Below are 25,549 nucleotides of genomic sequence, written 5' to 3' on the forward strand. Positions count from 1 at the left end.
ATAGATTTAAGAGATCCACTCACAAATGCTTGCCATTTGCTTGCATTTGTACCCATAAATTCGCCCTGATTTTCTCAGCAGCACCATGAAATTCCACGTATCTCCTGGACAGAGGTGTCTGGTTCACAGTGTAGATATTTCCTTCAAGTCTCAGATTCAGTAGTTAATGAAATAGTTCACAAGGGAGTTGTTCAGTGTAGTTACCTCAAATGGTATAAGCACATATTAACAGCATAAATGAACAGTATGGAATATTGTCCCCTTTGGGTTCAGGCACAATGGAACATGCTGGTTATCACTGGTTACATACATGCATACTAATTGATCAAAAGTTTATATATAGCCATTTACCACTTAATCGAATAATGTAAAAGGGATTATGTTTTATTATTTATCACTTAATTGATCAATTTCATGGTCATCCTATTTGTATTGCTGCTTTCATTACAAATAGGCACAAAATTTCACTTGGTGGAGACTAATGTATGCATAAACCTGAAATACTAAGATAATATATTACTTTATCACAGTGATTTATATACATCTACATAGAGCAAACACTGCAGTCTCTAAACGAATATTAGTCTAATACAGTAAAATTGTGCCTAAAAGTCCCTACATTTTTTCCAATCTGGATCACTGGCCTGTGTCACTGCACCATACAAGTAGTGTTGGGCAGGAAGTCCTGAACATAGCCAATCACAGCCTTGGACAGGTATGTCATGGTGCCATAGCTGCCACTGGGTGCACTGTCATAGAAGAAGTTGCAGATCCCTGTCGCAGGGTCCTTCTCCAGAAAATACTCATTGGCTGCATTTGCGCGCTGTAAAACAGGCAAGGGTAGGGCTGAGATTCAGATTCACCACTGACCATCATTATTGTTATCATCATATTTAGAAATGCTGCTATACCTGGTCCTGCTGGAACAGATCATTGGCTATGTGGACGATGCGGTCGATATGTATTATCCCGCCAATGCTCTGGACCTCCATGTCAGCCACTAGTGTGAGCACCATGATAGCCTCTACCAGCAGCTGCCGGTATTCCGGCTGAGGAACGTGGTTCAGTACTGACTCCACTTGTACAGCAAACTTAATTTCTCCTTCTGTCATCTGTTGGAACCATATACTCCAGTTAGGCACTAAATACACACATGATTACCTGAGCCAATGCTGGCATAAAAATGATCTGTCAGGACCACTGCTCTTTGATACAGAACAGAGAAGAGAGAAATACAAACCCTTTATTGAGTCTGGCCACAGTTGCTGATCTGGAAATCAATCAATCAGTTCAAACTCTTCAGCAGGATTAAAGACTTAACTGACTTAGATATCCATTCAAACCTGAACTTTATCCCAATAATCCATTTATACAGACAAAGAAGCATTTCAGCTCCAGTTAAAGATTACTAACACACCTCTTGTGTGGTGGACGAAGGAAGAACATAGCCAGCAATAGACAGACCATGGCACTTCTGCAGAATCTTCCAGACTTTTTGGTAGAACCCCATCGGGACCCTGTTAATGGCACCATCCAGGCGCCTCCTGCGCAGCCACTGGCCCTGTCTCTCCTCCCAAATCAGCTGCGAATCCCCTGTGCCAGTGGGCGACAGGATGCCGCTGGGAGTGGAAGGACTGCTGCATCTCTAGAGAATATATGGAAAAACAAACATAGGGATGGATGTCTTACTGATGTCATGCTGATGTCACTATTTCAAAGCAGACACTTAACACTTAAGTGCAGTTGCAATGACACCACATGCATACAAAACTATGGTGACTCATGAGTAGCGCTGCAAGGCATTATATGGCTATTAGGCAGTTGAAATTAATATATTTATTAATAGTGTTAACATTTGCATTGTGAGTAAGAGTTCACTTTAAGTGTGTTATAGGTTTGTGTTCAAGAAGTGATTTTAGATTTAGCCTGATAGAGCCTGGCTTTACCGTTGAACGAGGTGATGTCACATTGCTGCTGATGGAATGAGAACTGCTAAAGATCTATGGAGGGGGAGAGAGGCACACAAGGATGATCAATGAGAAGACAGTATGCTTGCTGAAATAAGGAGAAGCTCAGAACTGCAGTCTTAGCCCTGTGTAATGAATGCCAATCAGTAGGTGCTAAATCATCTTTGTATTTATTTTTACTAGTAATTATACCACAGTTAGTGCTGACCAGGCATTTTGACCAGCTGTGATGTGGCCTGATGGGTCTCACGATAAATTTACATTGACAATTCTATTCTATCAAAAGAATAGTTCATAGATGGGTCAATTTAAATCACAGAATCACTAAATAAATATCCATAACTGAACTAAAAATGTAATAAATATAATAAACATGTGGTATAATTTGTAAGAATACCCTTGAGAACTCCCTCTGATGTATAACTGGTTTCTTAAAATGCAATTTTGTATCATAGGTTAGAGTTCTGATAGTATAATTTATAATGACACACAAGAAGCCAGTAACAACCTCATGCCACATAAATGTCACACAGAGGCAACACACCTAACAGATACTTTAGTGATCGTAATGGCAAAAAAAGCAAATGTGGTTTAGTAGAAATGATGCAACAGTCGTCTGAACATGGATATGATCTAGGCTACAGTGTACGTTATTCACTATGTTTTTGTCTGCATTAGCATTCAATCCAGAGGCAACATGCTGGCAAAAACAGACTAGGTGACAAACTCAACCCACGCTGATCGGCCTTGAGTCATCCAGCTGAAAATAGAGTGGAGTCAGAGTCACTTACAGAATTACATTTATATTCCATTAACCTCCATCAAATATACAACATTTTGAGTACATCGGATAAGTATGCAAATAGTAATTCAAAAACTTAAGAGATACGATTCATTAGCGACTGTGTATATACTGGTAATGGTTACAAATGAACATTCTGAGCCCTGCATGGCACAGCCATGAATAATCAAAATAAGGGTTGGCGGTTATTTAACAATGCTATAACAATGCTACGCAGGTGCAACCATAACACTTTGTCTGAGCCTCATCTGGCAATATAAAGCCGTATTTTCAAATACAGATTAAAAATACAAAATGGGAACTGGAGCAAAATGTGCACAAAACCCAAACCAAACCAACAAATCGCATTTCCATAAATTTACACCTTTGATTAAACCAGAGCATTGCAGCGCAAGTCCTCTGACCTCTTGAAACATACTGCGTAGCGCATGTTCTCACCTGCTTGATCTCGCTCTTCAGTTTCCTTATGCCCGTGCGCTCAGTCTTGGTGGCTCCAGTGTGTCCCAGCTCATGGATGGAGATCGCCGGACTGGTTGCTGTGGACTCAAGGGGGCGCACTAACACAAACATTCGTGTCAGTGTTACTCTTTCACACATTTCACAAGTACACCAACATCTGTCAGTTATAGAGTTCTGGGAATTTCATTTAGATATATATTACATCAACTGTTGCAAAATAGTTATACAAAAATATGTAGTTGTGAGAGCGTTTATGAAGAGAAACTCACTGCTCCTCTCCACACCAAACTCCTTCCCACTGAGGATGTGGTGCAACAGGTTCTTCATGTCTGAGGGACTGAGACTCATCAGACTCTCTGAGGCCTCCTCCCCTGGAGGAAAGAATGAGAAGGAGACCAATGCAGCACATGACTATCTGGCTTCTCTTTAGAAGTGCCTTTCAGATGTATTTGATTGGATTGGATTAATCTGATTAATGTGATCTTGCTGAAGAGCTGAGACACTGCTGCTCGACGGTTTAATCACATTACGGTAAAACAGCAACAAGAGGCAGTCCCTGCTTTCTGTCTGTAGTGCACTGTAATTAAAAGTGGTAAGGAACTGCCCCTACCAGAGCAGTGCAGACTGCGGGCCAGCTCTGTGGCCATCACCTGCATGATGAGGCCGATGCGCAGACGCAGCATGTCTCCAAACAGAGCCGGCTGGGAGCGGATATACATGGCCAGGTACACCATAATTTCCTAGCGGGGTAACAAATGTACCAGACAGCTCAACAGAGTAACACATGTAAAACTGAGCTTGTTCCACTTATTCCATCTTTACCTGTGTAAGCACAGCAATGCTGATATCCTGTCCACTGGCTTCATAGATCAGTGTGATTAATTCTTCAGGAGGTAGAGGACTGTTTAAAATATATATTTTTTTAATTATATGCATTACAATGTTAATACAGGGAAACATAGAGGTCACAGATGAAATCCACTTATGCATTTTTTATACTTTTTTTAGAAAATAGTCATAACTTTATTACATGTTTTTATCAATTGACAGCCCTAGAATCCGTAATAGCATGGTTAAAGTTGTAACTAGATGTGTCATGCCACCAAATCACACCCTGTTGGACTTGTGCTCCGGCCCCCTGAACTTCTCACCTCACTATGTTCACCTGGGGCCTGTCTTATCCTCACTGATAACTCTAACTATATTCACCCGTGTTATCATGTATTCCAGCCTGACTCAAGTTGCTGTTGGTCTACCCTGTGGATAGGTCATGGGAGTGGCCTTGTATTTGCTATCCTTTGGGTTTCCATTTGGCCCTTGTGCCATGAATAAACTGTTTATTTTGAAATTGTAACTACTACCGATCCCTCACGCCACAGCATGACAACACATGTTGATTTGGTTTGTGATTTTCTTGATTTTGGTCAGCTATGGAATTGGATATTTATGAGTCACTGTGAACACAAGCAAAGAAAGAAACAGAAATGTGGACATACGCAGTGATGACTTTTTCCCTTGGTTCTGGAGGCAGACCCACTGTTAGCTGCTTATGATGAGATATTAGATCGGTGCAGGCCTGAAAGACATCACACACACACATACACATAAATCAAAATGTAGACATCATATACTCCCTGTTTCTGTAATGTGAAGATGAAATGTATGCATTTAATTTCCCCTCTGGGAATACATTGAATTTGTCTCTCGCAACTTTATGCTGTACAGAGGATTTCTCTGTACAATAGCGTAACAGGCTCCTCCCACCTCTGCCAGCACCTCCACCCTCTTGCGTAAGATGCCGGAGATGTAACGAATGAGCCCCCATTCTTTTGAGGACCCAGCTTTAATATAGATCTCCTCAAGCAGGGAGTGTACGGTCACCCCACTCTGTCCCGAGAGGTTCACCATCCAGTCCGCACCCCTGCACACACGCAGATTAACTATCACAACTGACTAAGACATAATTATAGTAAGTAAATGGTTCCAGAGACAACACTACACACTAAGGCATTAACAAAAAGGTCAACAATCGCATGCAAAATTTACTGACGGAATAGTTGATCTGAAAAATCGAAAGTTGTTAATCCCCTATTACACACACATTACATACACAAACATTGGTAAATCCAAGAATGACAAAAATTACAGACATATTGTGCACTCACTTCATGGCATACAGGATGTAAAGGATGTCAGCCTGGTCCTGAAGAGTGGGACATTCCTTCAGCTGCCTCACCAGCAAGTCAAAATCTGTGTTTCCCTGAGCATCACATGGTAAATGCAGAGCAGCACTGGAAGCCTGGTAGTGAACACACACACACACACAAAGACACATACATCTGATACTGCATTGTAATGTAATTGTACATTGTAAATGTGTTGTTCTACAGAGTGTGACATTTAAACTGGTAGGGAAAATGTTGTATTTGTTAACCTTTGTCTTGTTTGTTTGAGCAGCATGGTGGTATGCCTGTGGCACCTCCAATAGGTTTAGAGACTTGCGGTGTTTGTTCATCATAGGAATAACAGGGAGATACATTGATGCTTCTGAAAAAAAGCATATATCATATTTACATGGTACTACCACCACATCAGCGATTCACACAAACACTTTCCTGTTTATTTAATTCTTAGTGAGGACCAACTCGTACCATTTTTTGCTGTATTTTGGGTTCCTTAATTTTTTAGTTGACAAGGGGACAGCAGTACACACACACAAATAGTTATTTTCGTACACCTGATCACCCTGTGTCTGTTCCTGCAGAATGGCAGGTACATGCAGACTCACTGGGCATGCTGAGACCCTGGATCTGCGCCATAAAGGACAGGATGTCCCTGGTGGTGTGTTCTGCACTGAAGACGTGTTGCTGTCCCCTCTGAGTGGGAGGGAGGTGGCTCGTTTTTGCTGTGCTCTGAAGCAGCTCAGTGAGGTACTGATCAAACATGTCCTTAGAGCTGCCTGATGAAGTCAGAATACAAACCATGCAACAGATGAGATGCATATCTCTGCGTATCAGTGCCATTATGAAACTACTGACGAAACATCCAATTACCAGTTCTAACATTGTCCAAACTTTTATACAATACAGTATCACAATAGTTGTCCATAGTTGTCAAAAAAAACAATGCTAAACCTGAGGCTGTAAACATTTCCTCTTCTTCATCCTCCTCATCCTCCTCCTCCAGCAGGTTGTCCTCTGAGTCTGCATCCATGAAGGTAAGCTTGGTGTGGAAGGAGGTTGTGAGGAAATTGCACAGCTTGTCCATTTGGACCCTGCATTTCGAAGCACAACATTCACAGTCAGCCCAAAAGATCCCTGAGCACAGACATGTTCTTTTAACCACTTAAAGTGAATGTGAAGTGCTTGTCATCATGAAGCACATCATTGGCTTCTCTGTTTCTCAGATTCAAAATAACCAGACTATCATCTGATTATCACCCTTGGTGATGCATAAAAATATTGTATCATCAGGCTGGTTTCACACATATCAAAGTCATTCCTTCCCTGCATCCCTTCCTTGTGCCATAGTATGGGGCATAACATTAATTATGATGTTCCTAACAGGGGAAAATACATTTAAAATTCCAACCATAACCCTGACCATCCATAAGCATTACTGAAATACCATACCATTTTAAAGCAAAGGAGCTGACTAAAGTGCTGTACATTAAAATTACCAGGGACAGAACAGACATGGACAAAAAGTTCAGTAAATACACAAAAAATAATAAGGAGAAAATATAAGGAGAATAAAAGGAGAAAATATTGCAATTTAAATTAAACAAGATGTCAAATAAACCAGAAACCATTTAAGACAACAAACTAAAAGAGTTGTGAAAAGACTGCACAAGAACCGCATAAAACACTGCATAAGAACACCGTATAAGAACCACCTAACACTGGATTAAAAGCCAGGGAGGAAAAGTGAGTTTTTAAATGAGACTTAAAACACAGTGATTGACGGTGCCGGTCTGACACTGAAATGAAGGAATGCTTGCCAATTAGCTGAAAAATTAAATACTACAGCTGCTGTACTACTGCTTTTCATAAAGGTAGACCCCTAAAAAGATGTTATGAATAAATAACCCTTATTTAAATCTAAAGTATGTAAGTAAAGTAAGTAATGGACAGTATTTATCATTTGCACCCAAATTCATATTTTCATCAGGATTCTTACCTTGCACCTCCAAAGTATCCATCCTGCAGCTTTCTCAAAGTGGCCAGGATACATGGATCAATACTATCACCATCCTCCACTGGTATTGAAAGAAAAGAGTGATCATCAAGACATTATCACAATAACAAATACATCGTCTTAGCACTTAATTACCCAGCATGCTGTGTGTGATTGGAAAGGTGAGTGTGGGTCTTCCTGTCATTCTCCAACAGGAAGAGAGGTAGGCTAGCTCGGTACGCAGCATTTCTACAATCATCTGGTTATCCAGCGCCAAATAGAAGTGATGCTGGTCAATGAACTGCAGACAGGAAAATCAAACAGCAGAGCATTAAAAATATTATATAGACAGACAGAGAGAGAGTGGGACACATTGATAGGAAGTTGCCTAACCTGAGGTGTAAATGTGTAGGTACGATTCCTGATCTCATAAAATTTAGAAGTTCCCAGGACTCCAATGTGCCTGTAAGGACGGCCAGTTAAATTCAGCTTCTTACAGTTTCCTGGGGACACAAGTTCAGTTTTGACATGAATATTTGACATATTTTTTAACAATAAAATAAAGTAGTGAGTAACTGATTCTTGTTTACCGAGTTTCACATAGATGTGACTGAGGATGCGAGCAGGCATAACATGAATGGGTAGGGCCTCAGAAACCATTTCTACCTCAATTCCATGGTCCCTCAGAAGTTCCTTGATTTCAGCAGTTTCTGCCAACACACAAACTACACACAAAATGTCACAGGGTTCACAATAGGCTTTTCTCTACAGCAATGAGCATGTATATTGTAACAGGGCTAAGGTCTAGGGGTGGTAGTAGCCTAGTGGGTAACACACTCGCCTATGAACCAGAAGACCCGGGTTCGAATCCCACTTACTACCATTGTGTCCCTGAGCAAGACACTTAACCCTGAGTTGCTCCTAGGGGGGACTGTCCCTGCAACTACTGATTGTAAGTTGCTCTGGATAAGGGCGTCTGATAAATGCTGTAAATGTCTTAACACTCCAAGCAGTGTTATGATGGTGATTATTTTATTGCCCAAGTCCAGCAGTGAAAAGGGGCTAGGACCTTACCATGGCATTGAGTTGGAGAGAGGAGTATTAGTAAATGTTATTGTTTATTTGTAAAATTAATTATTTTTTCAAATGTAAATTAAATGTGCCGATGTAAACGAGATGAGATAAAATAAAATATATGTTTATAAATGCAGTCTGCCTTCAATTGACACCATCTTCCCCACCACCATTACCGCTCAGCTATCCTGCACAGGGATATGCTCAGGTCCTCCCTTACAGATAAATTCAACATTTTATTAAAAAGTCACCTTGCACAACAACGTCAGGTTTGAAACAGGTGGAGAATCTTCTGTTCAGGGGATCTATCTCTCCTGGGGCCAGAAATCCCTTGGGAATGACAGAACAAAGTGGAAAAAAAAAAACCTTCGCAGTGAATAATTCAAAGAAGTAAATAATACTCTTGCTCACCTCAGCCAGCAGACAGCTCACAATGTAAAGAGATTGTCCCCACAGGTGTGGCAGCTGGCCAGTGGCCACCCTGTCCACAGTATGGGGCATCCTGTATTCCTCTTCGACCTAAAGACACACAGTGTAGGCATGAAGACCACAGGAAACTGTGTGGCAGCAGAGCTGGTTAGAGTTTTGCCATAGATACCTTGTCTATGGGGACCGAATACAGCTCTGGCATCAGATGGATCCCATTTTTCCTACGAATCAGAACTTCATCCAGAGCCTCCCTGTACTCCTGAACCTGCAGTGCCATTCCCATTTACACACATTCATTACCACACAAATATATTTCCAATTTCTAAAATGTGTGATGTGTGGTGATCTACCTGTACATGTTCTCCATTGAAAATACCATCCAGTATGAGGTAGGTCCAGAACACTGGCCATTCACACTCAATGTTCTCAAACAGCTTGAGCTCAGCAGGATCATAGTGGAGCCGAGCGGGATCCTGAACCAACCACACAAACTTCAGTTTAAGGTCTTCAGTCTATAAGTGGCCTTTAACAGAGCTGCGATTATGGCCATGTGACCATGTGCTTATTATAGGATACACAAGAAATCATACCTCCTTTGGGGTTTTATAACCATCTCTGATGAATCGGCAGCAGCCATATCGACCCTGAAGAATACAAATGAACATCTCTTGGTCTTCATTGCGACCAAATGATGCAGAGAGTAATGCAGAGTAGAATTACAAAGTAATTCAGTACTTGGAGCTTAGAGATGATCTCTCCTTTGGTCACATTTACAAGGTCAGCATCCTCCACGGCAAACGCAGGAAACGAAATGACGGACAGCAGGCCAGCATCAATCTCCTTGGAGGTCGAGGCTCTTGGCAGCATGGAACATAAAATCGACTGTGGAGAACAAAAGCTACATTGCACAATTCTCTTGGTACTATGTGTACACTAATCTCCAGCAGAGCGGTCCATCTTCATACCTGGCAGTGCTCCACTTCATCTGGAAGAACATGAATGACTGATTTGGGTCCACCATGAGCCCCAAAAAGGTCCAGCTCATCAATGGCCTCCAATGCGGCCTATTACAGGACATAACACTGTATCTGTATTTGTGAAAACATAGGCATATATGTATAAAGACACACACACATATCTCTCTCTCTCTCTCACATACCTTAGCCATCCCTACAGAGCTGCCATTAAGTTCTGGAATTCCCTTGTTGGTCTTATCCCCTCTCTCCCACATGCCATAATCCTAAAGAAACATGATTGTTGCTATTATGGGTCAGGAAAGATAATATATAATAATAACAACAATAATAACAATAATAATAATAATCAAATGATCTTGCTGTTACCTGAACACTCTGGGACTTTCCACTCTAAACTGACATACACACTCTACCTCATATGTTCAGAACATATCTCTATCACATTTCTATTTCAGCAGTAATAGCACATTTGTTACTGCCTGTGTCACATGTTTTTGGACTTTATGTAGCCCAGTTTGTCGAGGACGCACAGGTGCACTTTATGTCAGTATGTCATGATCCGGACCGGCAGGGGTTGACTCCGGATCCGGGGTCCGGACCGGAGTTTCATGTTCGTCTCGTGTAATGTTCCCTGATCGTGTTCATCTGCTGTCTATTTATATAATTGTATAAAGCTATCCTGTTCGTGTCTGTTCGCCGTCGGGTCATTGTGCGTGTAGATGTTCCCCTGTCTTGTGATCGTGCGAATGCGTCCTCCTTCATGCCATGTCCAGCCCACCCGTGACACAGTACTTAACTTTGTATAAATGTTACATGTAGCACCAGGTTCCGGAGAAACGTTGTGTCATTTCACTATGTACTGTCTAACATGTATGTAGCTGAAATGACAATAAGCTCAACTTGGCTTGACATCATAGAACACATGCCACTTCAAACTCACAGCAACTTTATAAGCAGCCTCAATGTAGAACACCAGGTTCTGGATAAATGCTACTTCATCCAAGTTTGAAATGATCCGCAGACCTAGAAAAGAGCAAAATGATCTTCTAGGACCCAAACACAGGTGTTCATTATACTCTGGTGGGGGAAGAATTTGAATTTGTTACGCGAGGGGGTCTCGCTTCACCTGAGGCCGTCATCTGGGCCAGGAACAGAAGGTACAGAGAGGTTGCATCCACCTGCAAGTGACCCCACTTGTCATCCCCCACCACAGTCCCACACGTGGTTGTTTGGTACTTGGCATGCAGGCAGTCCTTGGTGCTCTGTGTTTTTTTGAACTTCTCAACCTTTGCCACCTGTATCAACACCAGCATTCACAGTGATGCCAAAAAATTGTGTGAGTGTGTGCATGCAACTTACAGAACATTACGTTTATTATACTACAAAGAAGCAATGACACCCATAGTGTGGTACAAAGTAATAAATGATAATAAATAATTAACAATTATTAGGTGGTTGAGAGAATTATGTAATAATTCTCATGCATACAGTACCTGTCTCATCATGCATTGCAGGAGGCCTTGCATGAGTTTTACGACACTCTGGAAGTAAAGAAGTTACAGTGATGAAATAAACACAGAGCCTGATTGGCCGAAACACTGAGGGTACTATTTCACACACGTTTAACCCGTGCCTCACCTGTTCCAGTTCATAGGCTTTGGCTTTGTCCTCATCACGGTCCGCGTTCTTGCGGTAGGCCATGCCAAGCCCCCACACGGCCAGTATGCTGTAAACATTATCTCTAACCCAGGCATCTTTCTGTTGCTCACTGGCTGGGAGAAGACCTGTGACAGGGTTCTGAATAAAAAAAAAATCAATGAATGAATGAATTAGACGAATGTCAGCATGGAAATGAGTTGTTATTACGTAATAGACCATGCTGAACTTTTCAAATATGGCCACATAACTGAGGCTGCCCTATGGAGATGTTGAGGTCATGCAAATATTTTCTCACACCCAGGCTATTCCCAGCAGACCTTTGGCCAAGCTTTGTTTATTTTTAGGCAGCTAAGGAATCCCAGTAGCCACTGTTATTCTGCCGACTGCTGAAATCTATATTTTCTGATGTATACTAGGAACAATACACACGGGAAAGTGGTTTAGGTTTTCAACCTACCTGGTAGCAAAGTATCGTCTCCTGCACAAGTCTGGCATAACCATCCAGCCTCACGCCGGAATTGCTGCGACTGCGCATTTTGTTGGCTCACAATGACATTTCAACCTGGAAATTAGTTCATACAGACGAGAATGCCTCAGTGCAACGGGCCGCTTCTATGTTATATTAGTTTATCTTTAATGCAACCTGCAAAGAACGGGCTGTGACGGAGTACACTCAGTAATGACACGCTTCTCCCGAAAATGAGATATTTGGGTGAGACGCGCCTTACCAATGCACATTACGCCTGCGTGGATGCGGGGACCGAGCTCGCCGTAAACAGCCGCATCCCTGCCTCGCCGTCGGGGTGACAGCGAGAACCGGAAGTTTCATTAATTTCGGCACATTGTTTTCCCCTCCACGCACAGTTGAGTTGAGACGGGAAGCCGCGAAAAGACGCTGCAAACTCAGAGCGAACGCACGTAGGGTTTCCTGTCGACCCCAAACGTGAGGAAAACAGCGATTTATTAAATTACAGCTCACTACTGCTGGCTAGATCCTGCTCTCCGGTCAGCCAATGAGAGCGCTCCGCGGTGAGGCTGACGGCCAATGAGGAGGGACCTTCTTTCACCGCCCGTAGCGGAAAAAGAAAGCCCAGGCTAGCACTACATATGTCTGCCGAGCTCCACCTTGAGAAGCGCCGCCCGACGCCCTCCGGATTGCGCCCGTTTTCAAAGCAGAGGTAGGAGCTTTTTTGATCCCCTCCGTTCATCAGGCCCGGTGGGGGAAAAACATGTCTAATACCTTATACTTTGCAGCAAACAAGCTTTACCTTTGTTTACATCGGATTTTATTTCGTTTGTTTATGTTTTTTTTTTTTTTACCCATAAACTTTAGCTTGAAGCGGTAAAAATATCTCGTGGAGTCGCAGGGAATCCTACGCGCCTCATATTAATCGCAACTGCGCTCTTTAAACACGAGGGTTGTCTGACCCACGGTGTCGTGCAGCCTACGTGTTGGCCGCCTTCTCAGTTTTCGGTTCCCGGCCAGACTTTCGCCCTTCAGTTCAGTCCTCTCTCTCTCTCTCTCTCTTTCTATCTCTCTCTCTCTCTCTTCTTTCATGTATTTCTGACCTCTGCCCGTCTCTCTGCAGATGCAGTTCATGCTGCTCTTCAGTCGCCAGGGCAAGCTGAGGCTGCAGAAATGGTACGTGCCCCTGTCCGACACCCAGAAGAAGAAGATCTCCCGTGAGGTGATCCAGACGGTGCTGGCCCGCAAGCCCAAAATGTGCAGCTTTCTGGAATGGAGGGACCTAAAGATCGTGTACAAGAGGTTAGTTCTGTAAGGTGGTGGTGGGGGCGTTTATGCATGGACCTCAGGGTGCAGAGACCGTCCACTGATGAAGGTGAAGGTCATTTGTGAGCTTTGTCTCGGACCTCGGGTAAGCAGTATCTGCATGTGACCGGCCTGGATTGAGACATTGTGGTTGAAGGGCTTCTTTTGGTTACAGATATGCAAGCTTGTATTTCTGCTGTGCGGTGGAAGACCAGGACAATGAACTCATTACCCTGGAAATTATCCATCGTTACGTGGAACTGCTGGATAAGTACTTTGGCAGCGTGAGTCTTCCCCAATTCTCCCTTTTTTTTGACTGTGCATCTTTTTCATCTTTGCTTAGAGTTACAGAGAGTGAATTTGGAATCACAATGAGCCAGCTGGCACTTCCTTGAAAACCCAGAGTGATGGCTTTATTAATTATGCATTTGCCGAGACTTAATGCATGCATGCAGGGCCACAGATGGGCTGACAACCTTTGTAAAGTTCATCTACCCTCAAGATGTTCTCAAATGCGGAAGAGCTGTTTGGTCTCAACTTGATGATGTTCTGGAGCTTTGGGCAACTGTCTACTAATAACCCATTATTGATTTAATGTTGAATTTTATATATAAAATGAAAAAAGTTATTTTCACTGAAGAAATCAATTGTTCTTCATAAGGTGTGTGAACTGGATATCATCTTTAACTTTGAGAAGGCCTACTACATACTTGACGAATTCATATTAGGAGGGGAGCCCCAGGAGACCTCAAAGAAGAACGTGCTGAAAGCTATAGAGCAGGCTGACATGCTGCAGGAGGTGAGTTCTGGTGCATCTATGTGGCTTCAGAAAGAAGAACATTTTATTTTTGTCCTGATTCCTGGCTCCTTTTGTCATAGGAAGCGGAAACACCGCGAAGCGTTTTGGAGGAGATTGGGTTGACATAAACCCTTACTTCAAGACATCATAACCCCGACTGAACAATCCAAACTGCATCTTGATCTACCAACAGTGTTGATGTGTATTTCTGCATTCATTCAGTTACCAGTGTTTTAACTTTTTAAATCAGTATAGTACTTATCCTATTAGCCCCAAACTACAAACAGTAGTGCTGCTATTTGTGAAGTGTAAGGTGCAATCTCTTCAGCTGCCTTAAGACTCTTAAAGTTCTTTAATAATTTCAGTACTCTTATCTACTTTGACAGACAGACCTCCACTTGTTTGAAATGACTTATGTTGGGACCAAAAGCTTTCATTCATGGTTGGCACTCCAATGGTGGGCTTATTCGACTTGTACGGAAAAAAAAACTACATACAGCAAACCCACTGCATGGCGGTGGGACTATTTCTTGTCTTTTATGTCAGTATTATAACTTGGTACACATGGATGTGTACTAGTAGCATGACCGAAACACTGTTAGAATGACTGTAGAGATGACCTCTTGTTAAGTGTATGTAAATTCCTTTTTTTTTTTTTTTTTGGAATATGTTTGCATTATAGTGTTTGGTTAACCATCACTCCCGAGCACATCGCTCCCATTGTACTTTTCTGACTGTTAGTAACTTCCTAAAAAATAAAAATCAGTGTTAACAGGTTTGCTTGAGTCTGATTTTGGGCTGCTAGTTAATATTTTGTATTAAAAAAAAATCACAGCAGCAAATAGCAGAAAAAAAATTTATTTACATGTATTTACATAGAACACAATTAAATAGCTAAGACCAACTGCATTACTTTCATCCATTGCTGACCTAAAGTCGTCGTAGAGTAGGTCAGGTCATGAGTTATCTTCCTCCTTTTCCGTAGCTGCCTGAAGCTCAGCCTCGCACGTCTCACTCAGGACGACTGACACTTCAGGCGCTTTCATATCACCCTCGTTCCCAGATTCCCTGACAGACTCCGCTGAGGAGCTTTCGCTGGGCGACTTGCTCCTCTTTCTCTTGTGCTTTTTCTTGCCTTTCTTCTTTTTCTTGCTCTTTTTTGAGGATTTGTGATGATGAGGGGTACTTGTAATGTCAGGAAGCTCATCCTTTCTCTTCTTCTTTGGACTGTGGCTTTCACTTCTCTCGCTCCTCTTCTTGGACGAGTCTTTGCCGCGCACTGGGCTCTTTAACCTGCATCTTCTAGGGGACAGTTCTCTGGACTTCCTGTCTCTGCTCCTGGACTGGAGTCTCTCCCGGCTCCTACTTCTCCTCGATCTCTCGCCCTGCACGCTGGCCCTCCTCCTCCACGAGTACTCTCGGCTCCTGCTACGGCTCCGCCACTCTCCACGATGGCGCCGTGACCGCTCAGGACTGAAGGTCCTCTGCGACCACGAGCGATCCCTGCGGTCCGAACGCCATCCAGTAAAATTACACTCTCGGTCTGGGGACAAATGGAGGTCAAGGTCTGCTTTCGAGAACTCTCCTCCAGGGTTCCGGAACACATGAAGGAAGTTACAATGTTTTCCTTTTGGGCATTTCTTCCGATCAAACAGCCCTGAAAAAGAAATTATGCCTGTCGGTAATTATCTTATGCAGAGGACATTCAACCCAAAAAAAAAAGGGTGTACTTCACTCACCACATATTGCAGTCTTCCATCGAGTGACTGGTGAGAACTCGCACTGCAACTGCCTTCCTGCGTACCACCGTCCATTAAACATCATAAAGGCCTCCCTGCTTTCCTCCTCGCTGTGGAAAGACCGAGCGCCGAGGTGCGTAACGTTTCCGGTCTTCTACTGAAATTCTTTACGTTTCATTTTGTCATCAAATAACAGGTACATTATACTTACGTAGAATACTGAACATAAACGTTTCCTCTCAAGTGAGGCTCAAAATTGCAGCTGACCTGTAAAGAAAGGAAGTTTAATTTTCGGCCATTCACATGCCCTTGGACACACACACAGGCTCTGTACAAATCCCCATTACCTTGAATTGTAGCACTTTTCCAACACTCTTAAACTCAGGGAGAACATCATCGTAGAACTCCAGGAACTGCTGGTACACTTCGTCTTCGCTGTACTCCAGACTGGCATCCGTGTCGTAGTCGTCACGTCGGCTCTGTTCCATTCCGAAGTTGACAAACATGCCTCTGATCATCAGAGTACCGCTTGATGCTGGATGGTCATGCTTACGGGAACACCTGATTAGGAATCAGAGGGAAGTGACGGGTGCACAGCTCTGAGACTATGATTGTAATGACTGTATGAGCTGACGGAACAACACGCCCACCTGTCTCCAAAGCGGCAAGCTCCAGTTTTGAGGAAAAACGGGCAGTTTGCCCGGTCCTTTTCAGTACCAAAATCCACCCTGGCTGGGGCCTCTGGGTTTCTCCAAGGGCCTCCATTTTCCAGCTATGCATCAGAAATGAGGAACAAAATAGACCCCCATTGCTGAATCCACAAAATAAGCTCTGGGTGTTGTAAGACATGGAGGAGGACGGGCAGGAGAGAAATTTCCTGCTGCATACCTGACTTTCAACTTGGTCCAGCATTTTCTGTGCTGCCTCCTACAAAATGGTGCAAAGATACAGTGTAGCAGGTGAAAACCTGAAGAGAACTAGCAGATATCTGCAAACAGTTGTTAAGAACATACGGGATCAATGAGGACCACAAAACACAAACCGTAATGTAAGGTTGTATACAAACAAATACATTTACTGGTTGTAGTATGCAAGTGGTGGCCTAGTGGGTTAGCAAGCAGATTCGGGTTCAAATCCCAAATCCCCACTGAGCAAAGTACCGTACCCACACACTGCTCCCCGGGGGCCTGTCATGGCTGCCCACTGCTCACCATGTGTTCCAACAGGGAAGAAGCAGACAGAAGGAACACAAAGAGAACCAAACTTGTTCTCTTCATTCACCATACGTTCTAAAGACCCGCAAATGACTTTGGGAGCTGATGCAAAATAGCCAACTGCCTCAGAATGAAAAGGGCACTAGATCTGCAAATTTCAGGGGCAACGGATCAACAAAAGATATAAAAGATACATCATCGTCCTCTGGAAGCAGGTGCCTGCAGAACTGTCAGTTTTACGTGCATCTTGGTTAAGGAATTTATGCATCCGTACAGAGATATTACAGCATTAACGTATTTGTGTTTACAGTCTAAAGAGAAGTTCTTTTTCGGTTTTGATGAGAGGATATATGGCTCTTTATCCACCAAGTGCATGAGTCACCTCTCTGTCTCTCTTCTCCTGCTGTTTCTGCTCCCTCGCCTCCTGCTCTTTCCTCTGCTGCGCCTCCCATTCTTCTTTGATCCTTTTCTGCGTATCATCAATATTCATACAAAGGAAGCACAAAGATCAAAATGTTCACAAGTCTTCTCCCCAACATCAGTTTTGTTTAGTGTTATTTAAAAATCACCTCTTCCTCCTCTTTCTTTCTTTTAGCAGTTTCTTCCCGCTCCCTTTTCAACTGGAATTCTTCCTGGGCAATCTTCTCTCTTTCAAGCCAAGCCTGGTGCAACCTTTGCCTGCAAAACACATAGGAGTCCAGACAGAAAAAATAAGAGTCAAACACAATCAATTTACAATTTATTTATCTTAAATGTGTAACTGAACGTCGCAATTAAAAACCTTTCCAATTCTGCGGTGCCATCGTTCTCCTCATCTTCACCATCCAGTGCATCTCCAGCGTCCTGCCCATCTTCCTGCTCTACAGAGGAAAACAAGATTCCATATGCCACTAGGCACTACTTCTATTCTATTGTACAATTGCAACAGTACATAGTGTACTAGTTGTTCAATTGTGATAGTTGATAGTACCAGAAGCTCTCAGTTTGGCGAGAGCCTGACGTTTTCTTTTCCTCCTCTCCTTCTTCAGTACGGCGCGGCGTTGCTTCTGGCTGCAAGTTGAACACATTAAGGGTCAACGCAACTAAAAACGAAACGCTACCGCACGATACCGGTCATAAACACCGATAACACACGGTAGAAAGCTTCGACAAAACGGGCGATCGTTTAGCAATTTTATTACATACAAATGTAGCTTACCTTAAGACAGGCGCTGGTTTCACAGACAGGGAGGCTGCCATTTTAGAAATAATGAATTCACAAGCGGGGTCAAAGGTGAAATTCTGTTTTTCCTCCTGAAAAATGTTGGCAAAATATTACTAAGAACCTAATTTAGCCTCCCCTAGCAACGAAATAAATATTTCATTGTGTTCTACGATGAATGACGGAATTCAAGCGTTGCACGGAAAACCTTGCGCATGATCAGTGTGATTGCTAAAGTTGCCAGATCTTAGCAGATACACAATTGGCATGGCCACATTTTTTTAAGTGTATGTATTATTCAAAGCGTACACAAAGAGATAGAAATGTATTCATGTACGTAGTGACTTAGAAACTACATACGTTTTTAAAGTGCTCGGAAATTTGATCCGGACAGTGTTTTATATAAGTGCAAAGATATGGCAACATGAGCAATGGCGGGCCTGTTTTTTACGCTGATTCATATAGCATGTATCAAAACAACTTCCGGTAAATACTTCTTAGGCTGCCCATGATAGGCTGTCATCAAAATCAGTACCGATCTGCTTCATAGGCCGCAACCGTGAGTTTACGACGCATGCGCGCCACATTGCGTCATTTGCGCGCCGGAATAGAGCTGGGAAAGCAGCATAACCAATCTGGTCCCCACAGGCTGAGTAGTGGAATACTAAAAAAAATATTAGTTTGTTTTTTTCGTGGGTGTTGTACACCGCCTGATTTTTTGTTATTTTTGTCTGTTAACTATACTCGGCAATGGCTGATAAAGAAGGTATTGCATGTCATTTTGATGAGCGCATTCCCTTGCATGCTTTGCCTGCTTTGTGCGCGCAGACCGGCGTTCATGTGCTAGCAGGACAGCTAGTAGCCATCAGCTAACCTGACTAGTATAGAATTTGCCCCAACCTCACGTGTTTGCCCCACATCACGCCTGTCGGGGGTTAATTTTACTTTGCTGTGCTTTATTCTGGTGTACTTGTGGCCAGCAATATAATCTTGCAGGATGGATGGCACGGCGCATATTCTGCTTTTGGCAATAGTGGCAATAATCAATACGATGATTATTGTAAACACCAGCCATGCTGATGCCATCTTACTTATGCTTACCTGCTTTTTTATTAAGGAGGAAATGGTTCTTAGTAGTGCCAGGTTGTGTTGGGTCACCTGTGGGTGGGAAAAGTAATTCAGTTTCAATGTGGCCAGTTGGCCAATTTGTAATGTTGACTTTTTTTGCAGTGTATGACGATGCAGTGGAGGAGAGGGTAATCAACGAAGAGTATAAAATATGGAAAAAGAACACGCCGTTCCTGTATGATCTGGTTATGACGCATGCTCTTGAATGGCCAAGTCTCACCGTCCAGTGGCTTCCAGATGTCAACAGGTACTACACGTCTTAGACAACGTATGACGATATCTCTCCCACGGTGCACTTGATCAGTTTACCAGGGTGCTCTTTCCTCCAAAGGAGCCCGTTTTTATATATATATATATATATATATATATATATTGGTGTCCTGCTTGTATGTTGTCCGCTTAATTGCATTGTTTGGCTAAATTTAAACGCGAACTTTGGCTTGGTGCTGTTCAGGCCAGAGGGAAAGGATTACGCTGTCCACAGACTGGTGTTGGGGACTCATACTTCAGACGAGCAGAACCACCTTGTTATTGCCAGTGTACAGATCCCAAATGATGATGCACAGTTTGATGCATCACACTATGACAGCGAGAAAGGAGGTACGTTTTTACTTAAATTTCCTTTAGGCAGGTAAATTCTCATACCACTTTTAGATTTTTTTTTTTTTTATATCGTTGTAATTCTTTCCTTTTCTTTGTTTAATCCAGCAGGTACGATCATCCTGAATTTGGTTTCCTTGAAGACTCTGTTAGAAGACCCTTTTAAAGAAAACCCCCTTTCACAACCCTGTTATTAACAAGCGGAATGTTCTTATCTTCCGCTTAATAAAATGCCTTTGCATTTAAAGTTACGGGCTGTATTACAATGGTGTGAGTTGAGAGTGAGGGATTCTTCGTCTGTGATTTTTCTAATATAAATAGATTTTGTGTACAATGTATATGCAAGTACAATAAAGGTAAAGAGAACCTATGTTGTATGAAAAGAATGATATGATGATGTTTTTCCTCTCTGTAGAATTTGGTGGTTTTGGATCAGTGAGTGGAAAGATTGAAATTGAAATTAAGATCAATCATGAAGGTGAGGTGAACCGCGCCCGGTACATGCCACAGAATCCCTGCATCATCGCAACAAAGACACCCACCTCAGACGTCCTGGTGTTTGACTACACCAAGCACCCGTCCAAACCAGGCAAGCCAGAGTGATGATTGTTTTTTGTCTTACATATTATACTACATCAGCAGCTGAAACAACTGTGTCATATATTTCTTTCCTCACCTGTATATGACAATGATAAAAAATTACAATTTTTTAAAATTATTAAAACCTTAAATATGGTACAGAACCCAGTGGAGATTGCAGCCCGGACCTAAGGCTTCGTGGACATCAGAAGGAGGGTTATGGTCTCTCCTGGAACCCTAACCTCAGTGGAAATTTGCTGAGTGCATCTGATGACCATGTGAGTATGGAAACAAGTCCTGAGAGACTGTGGATTGTTCAAACGGTACATTCATAATCATTGTCAACATCTCCTCAGACCATTTGCCTGTGGGATATCAGTGCTGGGCCAAAGGAAGGGAAGATCATTGATGCAAAGACTATCTTCACTGGCCACACTGCTGTGGTAGAGGACGTTTCCTGGCACTTGCTTCACGAGTCGCTCTTTGGCTCTGTGGCTGATGACCAGAAGCTGATGATGTGAGAACCCAGATGAATTAAATACTGTCCATAGAAAGACATTTTATAATGGGAAGCAAGTAAAGGCTAAAATACGAGGCTGCAGATGAAATTGGGAGCAGAAAGAGCCAGATCTTCTTTTGGAGCTGTGCCACAAGTGGAGACTCTCAGATTAAGAGCCGAAACTCCAATCACTACTGAAAAGCATGAGATTGTATTGCAGTGTCGTCTTCTTTAATATGCAGATGGTTTTGATGGATCACAATACAAACCTAAGTGTCTTTCATTTTATGCAGCTGGGACACCCGATCCAACAACACTTCAAAAGCCAGCCATTCAGTGGACGCTCACACTGCTGAGGTCAACTGTCTCTCATTTAACCCTTACAGTGAGTTCATCCTCGCTACTGGATCTGCTGACAAGGTCTGTGCATCACATCACTATAAAGAAAACAATACCATTGTTTTGTAAATTCTAGTTGGTCAAACAACAATTAATGCCACAATTCATTCCAGAACTCTCTGCACGTCTTTAGCAAAAAAAAAAAAAACTGGCTGATGAGCATTTCACAGCTCTGCCCTGTGTTCTTGATCAGTTCTTTTCTTAAGTTTGTAGTGCTTTCTTCCTTCTAGACTGTGGCACTCTGGGACCTGCGTAACCTGAAACTGAAGCTTCACTCCTTTGAATCCCACAAGGATGAAATCTTCCAGGTAATTTCAGTTGCACTATCCAGTGAGTTGTACCTCACAACTATCAAACCCCCTAAATATAACTCATCTAGTCTGTGGTGAGTTCAGAGCATGCACAAACATTTTCTTCCTCTGGTAGGTGCAATGGTCTCCTCATAATGAAACCATTCTGGCATCAAGTGGCACAGACCGAAGACTCAATGTGTGGGACCTAAGGTAAATATTTAGAAATTTTCAGATAAAAGCAATGTTTAAAAAGCCTGCTTGGTGCAGCATTTATCAGATGCCCTTATCGAATTACAACCAGTAGTTACAGGGACAGTCCCCCTTGAGACACTCAGGGTTAAGTGTCATACTCTGGGTCACAATGGTAGTAAGTGGGATTTGAACTTTTAGGTGCTTGAACTTGATTATCCTTTCAGCCTGATCTGTTGGCTGAAAGGCAGCAGGGAGAGGGGACACTGGCCAGTACAGTTCTATAAAAAATGTTGTAAATGATTCATAACATGTGCAAAGCATGTTGTTATAGTCATATTGGCTGACATCTACTGCCACAAAAATGTTGGGTTTGGGCTCAGGTCTAACTTTTAAGGCCTGATTAAAGCTCTGTTTATATGACTGAATATCTGCACCACGACCAATCAGAGGCAGGCCCTGCCCTTCACAATCTCTGATTGGTTTAGAATAGACATGGTCCTAATATGTGTCTGGGAATTTCTTCCCCCGAACGCCTGGTCTCACTCAAGAGCCTTGCTTCTAGTTGAGAGGCGGGTGTGTAACCTACTGGACTACTGCCACCCCTACCACCAACAAATGTTACCTTTACTGGTTTTCTGTTTTGGGTAATAGGTACAGATTGTTGACTTGATTTGAAGTTGGACCTGCTGGGAATAAGCTCTCCACTCTGCAGCTGGATCTTGGACTTCCTAACAGACAGGCCTCAGTCTGTGTCTATAGGAAATAACACCTCCAAGATCCTCAGCGTGAGCACAGGTTCCCCACAGGGATGCTCCTCAGCCCACTGCTGTTCACTCTGCTGACACACGACTGTGCTGCACAGTACAGTTCGAACCACATCATCAAGTTCGCAGAAGACAACAGTAGTTGGGCTCATCATCATCATCAACAACGATGAGTCTGCATCTGGTGGATTGGTGCCAGAGCAACAACCTGACTCACAATGTCACCAAGACCAAAGAGATGGTTTTCAACATCAGGAAGAAACTGACTGTCCCCACCCCACTGCACATCGATGGATCTGCTGTTGAGATCGTCAGCAGTGTGAAGTTACTGTGTGTGCACATGACAGATGACCTCTTCTGGAACCTCAACACCACCTCCACCACCAAGAAAGCCCAGCAACGTCTGCACTTCCTCAGGAAGCTGAAGATGGCCAACCTACATTTACATTTACATTTACGGCATTTATCAGACACCCTTATCCAGAGCGACTTACAATCAGTAGTTACAGGGACAGTCCCCCCCTGGAGCAACTTAGGGTTAAGTGTCTTGCTCAGGGACACAATGGTAGTAAGTGGGATTTGTACCTGGGTCTTCTGGATCATAGGCGAGTGTCTTACCCACTAGGCTACTACCACCCAACCTCCCTCCTCCAGATCCTCACATCGTTCTACCGGGGGACCATTGTGTTTTCTGCTGCTACATCACTGTCTGGTACAGGAACTGCACTGTCGCTGAGCAGAAGGCCCTGCAGTGGATAGTGAATACAGCAGAGCATCATCTGGGTTCCACTTCCACCAATCTCCCAGCTCTACGAGAAACACCTCGGAATATAATGAAGGAATCTCACCACCCCTCACCTGCCCTGTTCTCTCTCCTACCGTCTGGCAGATGCTTCAGCAGCATCAGAACTACAACTGCCAGACATTGCAAGAGCTTCTTCTCCCAAGCAGTCAGAGCTCTTGATGCACTGCCATCACCAAAAAACTGATAAACTCTACAACGATAGACCTCAGGCCTTGTGCACCTGATAACATACTGACCATTTTGCACACCTCAACTCATTTTGCACATCTCTGCTCTGTCCTGTTTGAAGTATCCAACATATAAAGCATCCTAAATTATGTTGTCCAGTTTGTCCTGTTCATTGTACAGAAACATTTTACTTCTCTACAGTACCTTTATAGAGATACTGTACAGTATTTAAGTTTTAGTTAGTATGTCTATATATAGACATGATTGCACTATGGGGGGGGGGGGGGGGGGGGGGGGGGGGGGGGGTCTGTGTGAAACATTATTCAATACATGGTATACTGTTGTACTAACAAACCAATCTTGAACCTTGTTTGTGTGTGCACAGTAAAATCGGTGAGGAGCAGTCTGCAGAGGATGCTGAAGATGGCCCCCCTGAACTACTGGTAGATTTTTCTTTTAAACGTCAGTAGTTCCTATATTTCATATGTGTTAGAAGTAATTTAAGTTTATCTGCATTTTCCATTGTCAGTTCATTCATGGTGGACACACAGCAAAGATCTCTGATTTCTCTTGGAACCCCAATGAACCGTGGGTGATCTGCTCAGTTTCTGAGGATAACATTATGCAGGTTTGGCAAATGGTGAGTTGGAGGAGGAAGAGGCCAGGTGTACAAGTTTAAGATTACCTAATTTGTGGCATTCTGTTGTGCTATGTTTATAAAAATGTCACTTTTGTGGTAGTGGTGGGGGACATTTAGCAACAATTTCTTTTTTTCTCTGTAGGCAGAGAACATTTACAATGATGAGGAGCCCGACACTCCTGCCTCGGAGCTGGAGGGTCAGGGATCCTAACCCAAGGGTGGCAGGACTCTCCCATTGGTCACTGTGACTGAATCCATATCCATCTCTGTCCCTTGCATCTTTTCTTTGTGCATTTCCTGAAAATATGAAGCATTCTTTTCCTCAGCATTGCTTTGTTTACTGAATCGGGTCTTGAATCTGTGTTGCATGGATACAGATAATCAGGCTGGATTATGTGTGTTTGGTTACTTTCCTTAAGCAGTATGAGCTATTTTCAACAAATGCACTTGCCAAACGTAGGATGAGGTCACACCATTCTTAACTAGGTTCCATCTGATTTAAATCCAGAAAGCTGGGCATGGGTGGGTTCATTTTGTGAATAGCAATGTTGAATTGCAATACACTTTTTGTAAAACTTTCAAACAAAAAAAAACTTTTGTATACTTGGTAAAAAAAAAAAAATACTCAAAGAGACATTTTGTTATTAAGTGGAGGGGGAGGCTATTGATCTTTGACAAGGTGAGAGGTGAAAAGCCATAAGAATCCAGTATTTTAGCGATGCTGCAATTTTGAATGCAGAGTTCTTCTTGATTCAGGTCAGTTTTGGAAGGTGTGTGGATATCAAACTTCAATAGCTATCGTAAATCCTGATAGCCTTTTTGCATAATAGCACAGGGTCATTTATCCTTCTGAAACTTCTTTTCTGTGTACTGTTATGACAGATATTCCAATACAAATGGTGTTGAATACTTTGCAAAATTCTACAAAATGTTTATTGAAAAGCACGATGAATCTACATGAACATTTTTTTATCTTAAGGGAAGGGTGGGCTTATGTCTTATGGAAAATAAAGCTTTTCAGAGCATTACTGACTCCAGCCCCTTTCAAAGTACGAATTGCCTGCTGAGGTAGATATCTGGTGTAACCTGAGAATGGAAATATGACATTGCCAAAGACAGCGCAACAGTTGTGGAGTTTGAAAAGTGCACACCTACAAGCAATGTAAAAGTCATCATTATACAACCATTTAACACAATCAAATTAAAGACATTATG

The 25,549-nt window shown here is 42.8% G+C and overlaps 4 protein-coding genes across 9 annotated transcripts; 2 read left to right on the forward strand and 2 right to left on the reverse strand.

Moving 5' to 3' along the window:
- Positions 1 to 162: 162 nt before the first annotated feature.
- On the reverse strand, positions 163 to 12,549 carry LOC114789712 (phosphorylase b kinase regulatory subunit alpha, liver isoform-like). Of its 6 annotated transcripts, none has more exons than XM_028979009.1 (33): positions 12,272 to 12,549; positions 12,001 to 12,105; positions 11,523 to 11,681; positions 11,378 to 11,425; positions 11,011 to 11,179; positions 10,825 to 10,907; positions 10,067 to 10,147; positions 9,873 to 9,971; positions 9,643 to 9,789; positions 9,498 to 9,551; positions 9,258 to 9,380; positions 9,077 to 9,172; positions 8,890 to 8,997; positions 8,730 to 8,808; positions 7,995 to 8,129; positions 7,798 to 7,907; positions 7,561 to 7,705; positions 7,408 to 7,486; positions 6,363 to 6,502; positions 6,017 to 6,187; positions 5,663 to 5,775; positions 5,394 to 5,527; positions 4,993 to 5,149; positions 4,725 to 4,804; positions 4,051 to 4,129; positions 3,839 to 3,968; positions 3,498 to 3,599; positions 3,208 to 3,326; positions 2,704 to 2,727; positions 1,947 to 2,000; positions 1,418 to 1,645; positions 912 to 1,112; positions 163 to 823 (listed from the first exon to the last, which is right to left on the reverse strand). In XM_028979009.1, the coding sequence occupies exons 2-33, from the start codon at positions 12,076 to 12,078 to the stop codon at positions 650 to 652; spliced, it is 3,699 nt and encodes a 1,232-aa protein (XP_028834842.1). In that variant the 5' UTR covers positions 12,079 to 12,105; positions 12,272 to 12,549; the 3' UTR covers positions 163 to 649. The 6 variants fall into 6 exon arrangements, with proteins under 6 accessions (XP_028834842.1, XP_028834843.1, XP_028834844.1 ...); XM_028979013.1 differs by lacking the exon at positions 163 to 823 and adding an exon at positions 1,241 to 1,270 and having other exon boundaries at positions 983 to 1,112; XM_028979010.1 differs by lacking the exon at positions 2,704 to 2,727.
- Positions 12,550 to 14,891, forward strand: ap1s2 (adaptor related protein complex 1 subunit sigma 2). Its single transcript, XM_028979018.1, has 5 exons — positions 12,550 to 12,721; positions 13,133 to 13,311; positions 13,490 to 13,598; positions 13,976 to 14,113; positions 14,194 to 14,891. The coding sequence occupies exons 2-5, from the start codon at positions 13,133 to 13,135 to the stop codon at positions 14,239 to 14,241; spliced, it is 474 nt and encodes a 157-aa protein (XP_028834851.1). The 5' UTR covers positions 12,550 to 12,721; the 3' UTR covers positions 14,242 to 14,891.
- A 64-nt stretch (positions 14,892 to 14,955) lies between these two features.
- Positions 14,956 to 18,470, reverse strand: zrsr2 (zinc finger (CCCH type), RNA-binding motif and serine/arginine rich 2). Its single transcript, XM_028980877.1, has 11 exons — positions 18,265 to 18,470; positions 18,037 to 18,116; positions 17,848 to 17,926; positions 17,636 to 17,744; positions 17,449 to 17,535; positions 16,741 to 16,779; positions 16,503 to 16,624; positions 16,200 to 16,413; positions 16,064 to 16,119; positions 15,853 to 15,962; positions 14,956 to 15,770 (listed from the first exon to the last, which is right to left on the reverse strand). Exons 1-11 carry the CDS (start codon positions 18,303 to 18,305, stop codon positions 15,070 to 15,072), a joined length of 1,638 nt encoding a protein of 545 aa, XP_028836710.1. The 5' UTR covers positions 18,306 to 18,470; the 3' UTR covers positions 14,956 to 15,069.
- Positions 18,471 to 18,877: 407 nt separating this feature from the next.
- rbbp7 (RB binding protein 7, chromatin remodeling factor) lies at positions 18,878 to 24,659 on the forward strand. The gene is made up of 13 exons (XM_028980452.1): positions 18,878 to 19,033; positions 19,498 to 19,642; positions 19,850 to 19,995; positions 20,104 to 20,106; positions 20,411 to 20,584; positions 20,737 to 20,852; positions 20,931 to 21,091; positions 21,367 to 21,493; positions 21,703 to 21,780; positions 21,899 to 21,975; positions 24,080 to 24,137; positions 24,224 to 24,334; positions 24,477 to 24,659. The coding sequence occupies exons 1-13, from the start codon at positions 19,018 to 19,020 to the stop codon at positions 24,543 to 24,545; spliced, it is 1,281 nt and encodes a 426-aa protein (XP_028836285.1). The 5' UTR covers positions 18,878 to 19,017; the 3' UTR covers positions 24,546 to 24,659.
- Positions 24,660 to 25,549: the final 890 nt, after the last annotated feature.

The sequence above is a fragment of the Denticeps clupeoides genome, chromosome 5, assembly GCF_900700375.1.
Source record: "Denticeps clupeoides chromosome 5, fDenClu1.1, whole genome shotgun sequence".
NCBI classification, from domain to species: Eukaryota; Metazoa; Chordata; class Actinopteri; order Clupeiformes; family Denticipitidae; genus Denticeps; species Denticeps clupeoides.

What these genes read in the sequence shown, in the direction of transcription:
- LOC114789712 (XM_028979009.1), bottom strand. Translation starts at nt 12,078, where the DNA reads ATGCGCAGTCGCAGCAATTCCGGCGTGAGGCTGGATGGTTATGCCAGA. An exon ending in GCTCTGTAGGGATGGCTAAG is followed by an intron (nt 9,972 to 10,066) that starts GTATGTGAGAGA and finishes GTCCTGTAATAG; the next exon opens with GCCGCATTGGAGGCCATTGA. An exon ending in AATCACACACAGCATGCTGG is followed by an intron (nt 7,487 to 7,560) that starts GTAATTAAGTGC and finishes TTTCAATACCAG; the next exon opens with TGGAGGATGGTGATAGTATT.
- ap1s2 (XM_028979018.1), top strand. Translation starts at nt 13,133, where the DNA reads ATGCAGTTCATGCTGCTCTTCAGTCGCCAGGGCAAGCTGAGGCTGCAG. An exon ending in CTAAAGATCGTGTACAAGAG is followed by an intron (nt 13,312 to 13,489) that starts GTTAGTTCTGTA and finishes TTTTGGTTACAG; the next exon opens with ATATGCAAGCTTGTATTTCT. An exon ending in AGGCTGACATGCTGCAGGAG is followed by an intron (nt 14,114 to 14,193) that starts GTGAGTTCTGGT and finishes CTTTTGTCATAG; the next exon opens with GAAGCGGAAACACCGCGAAG.
- zrsr2 (XM_028980877.1), bottom strand. Translation starts at nt 18,305, where the DNA reads ATGGCAGCCTCCCTGTCTGTGAAACCAGCGCCTGTCTTAAG. An exon ending in GAAAGAAAGAGGAGGAAGAG is followed by an intron (nt 17,536 to 17,635) that starts GTGATTTTTAAA and finishes GATGATACGCAG; the next exon opens with AAAAGGATCAAAGAAGAATG. An exon ending in TGGACCAAGTTGAAAGTCAG is followed by an intron (nt 16,625 to 16,740) that starts GTATGCAGCAGG and finishes TCTGATGCATAG; the next exon opens with CTGGAAAATGGAGGCCCTTG.
- rbbp7 (XM_028980452.1), top strand. An exon ending in TGGCTTCCAGATGTCAACAG is followed by an intron (nt 19,643 to 19,849) that starts GTACTACACGTC and finishes GGTGCTGTTCAG; the next exon opens with GCCAGAGGGAAAGGATTACG. An exon ending in ACAAGGATGAAATCTTCCAG is followed by an intron (nt 21,781 to 21,898) that starts GTAATTTCAGTT and finishes TTCCTCTGGTAG; the next exon opens with GTGCAATGGTCTCCTCATAA.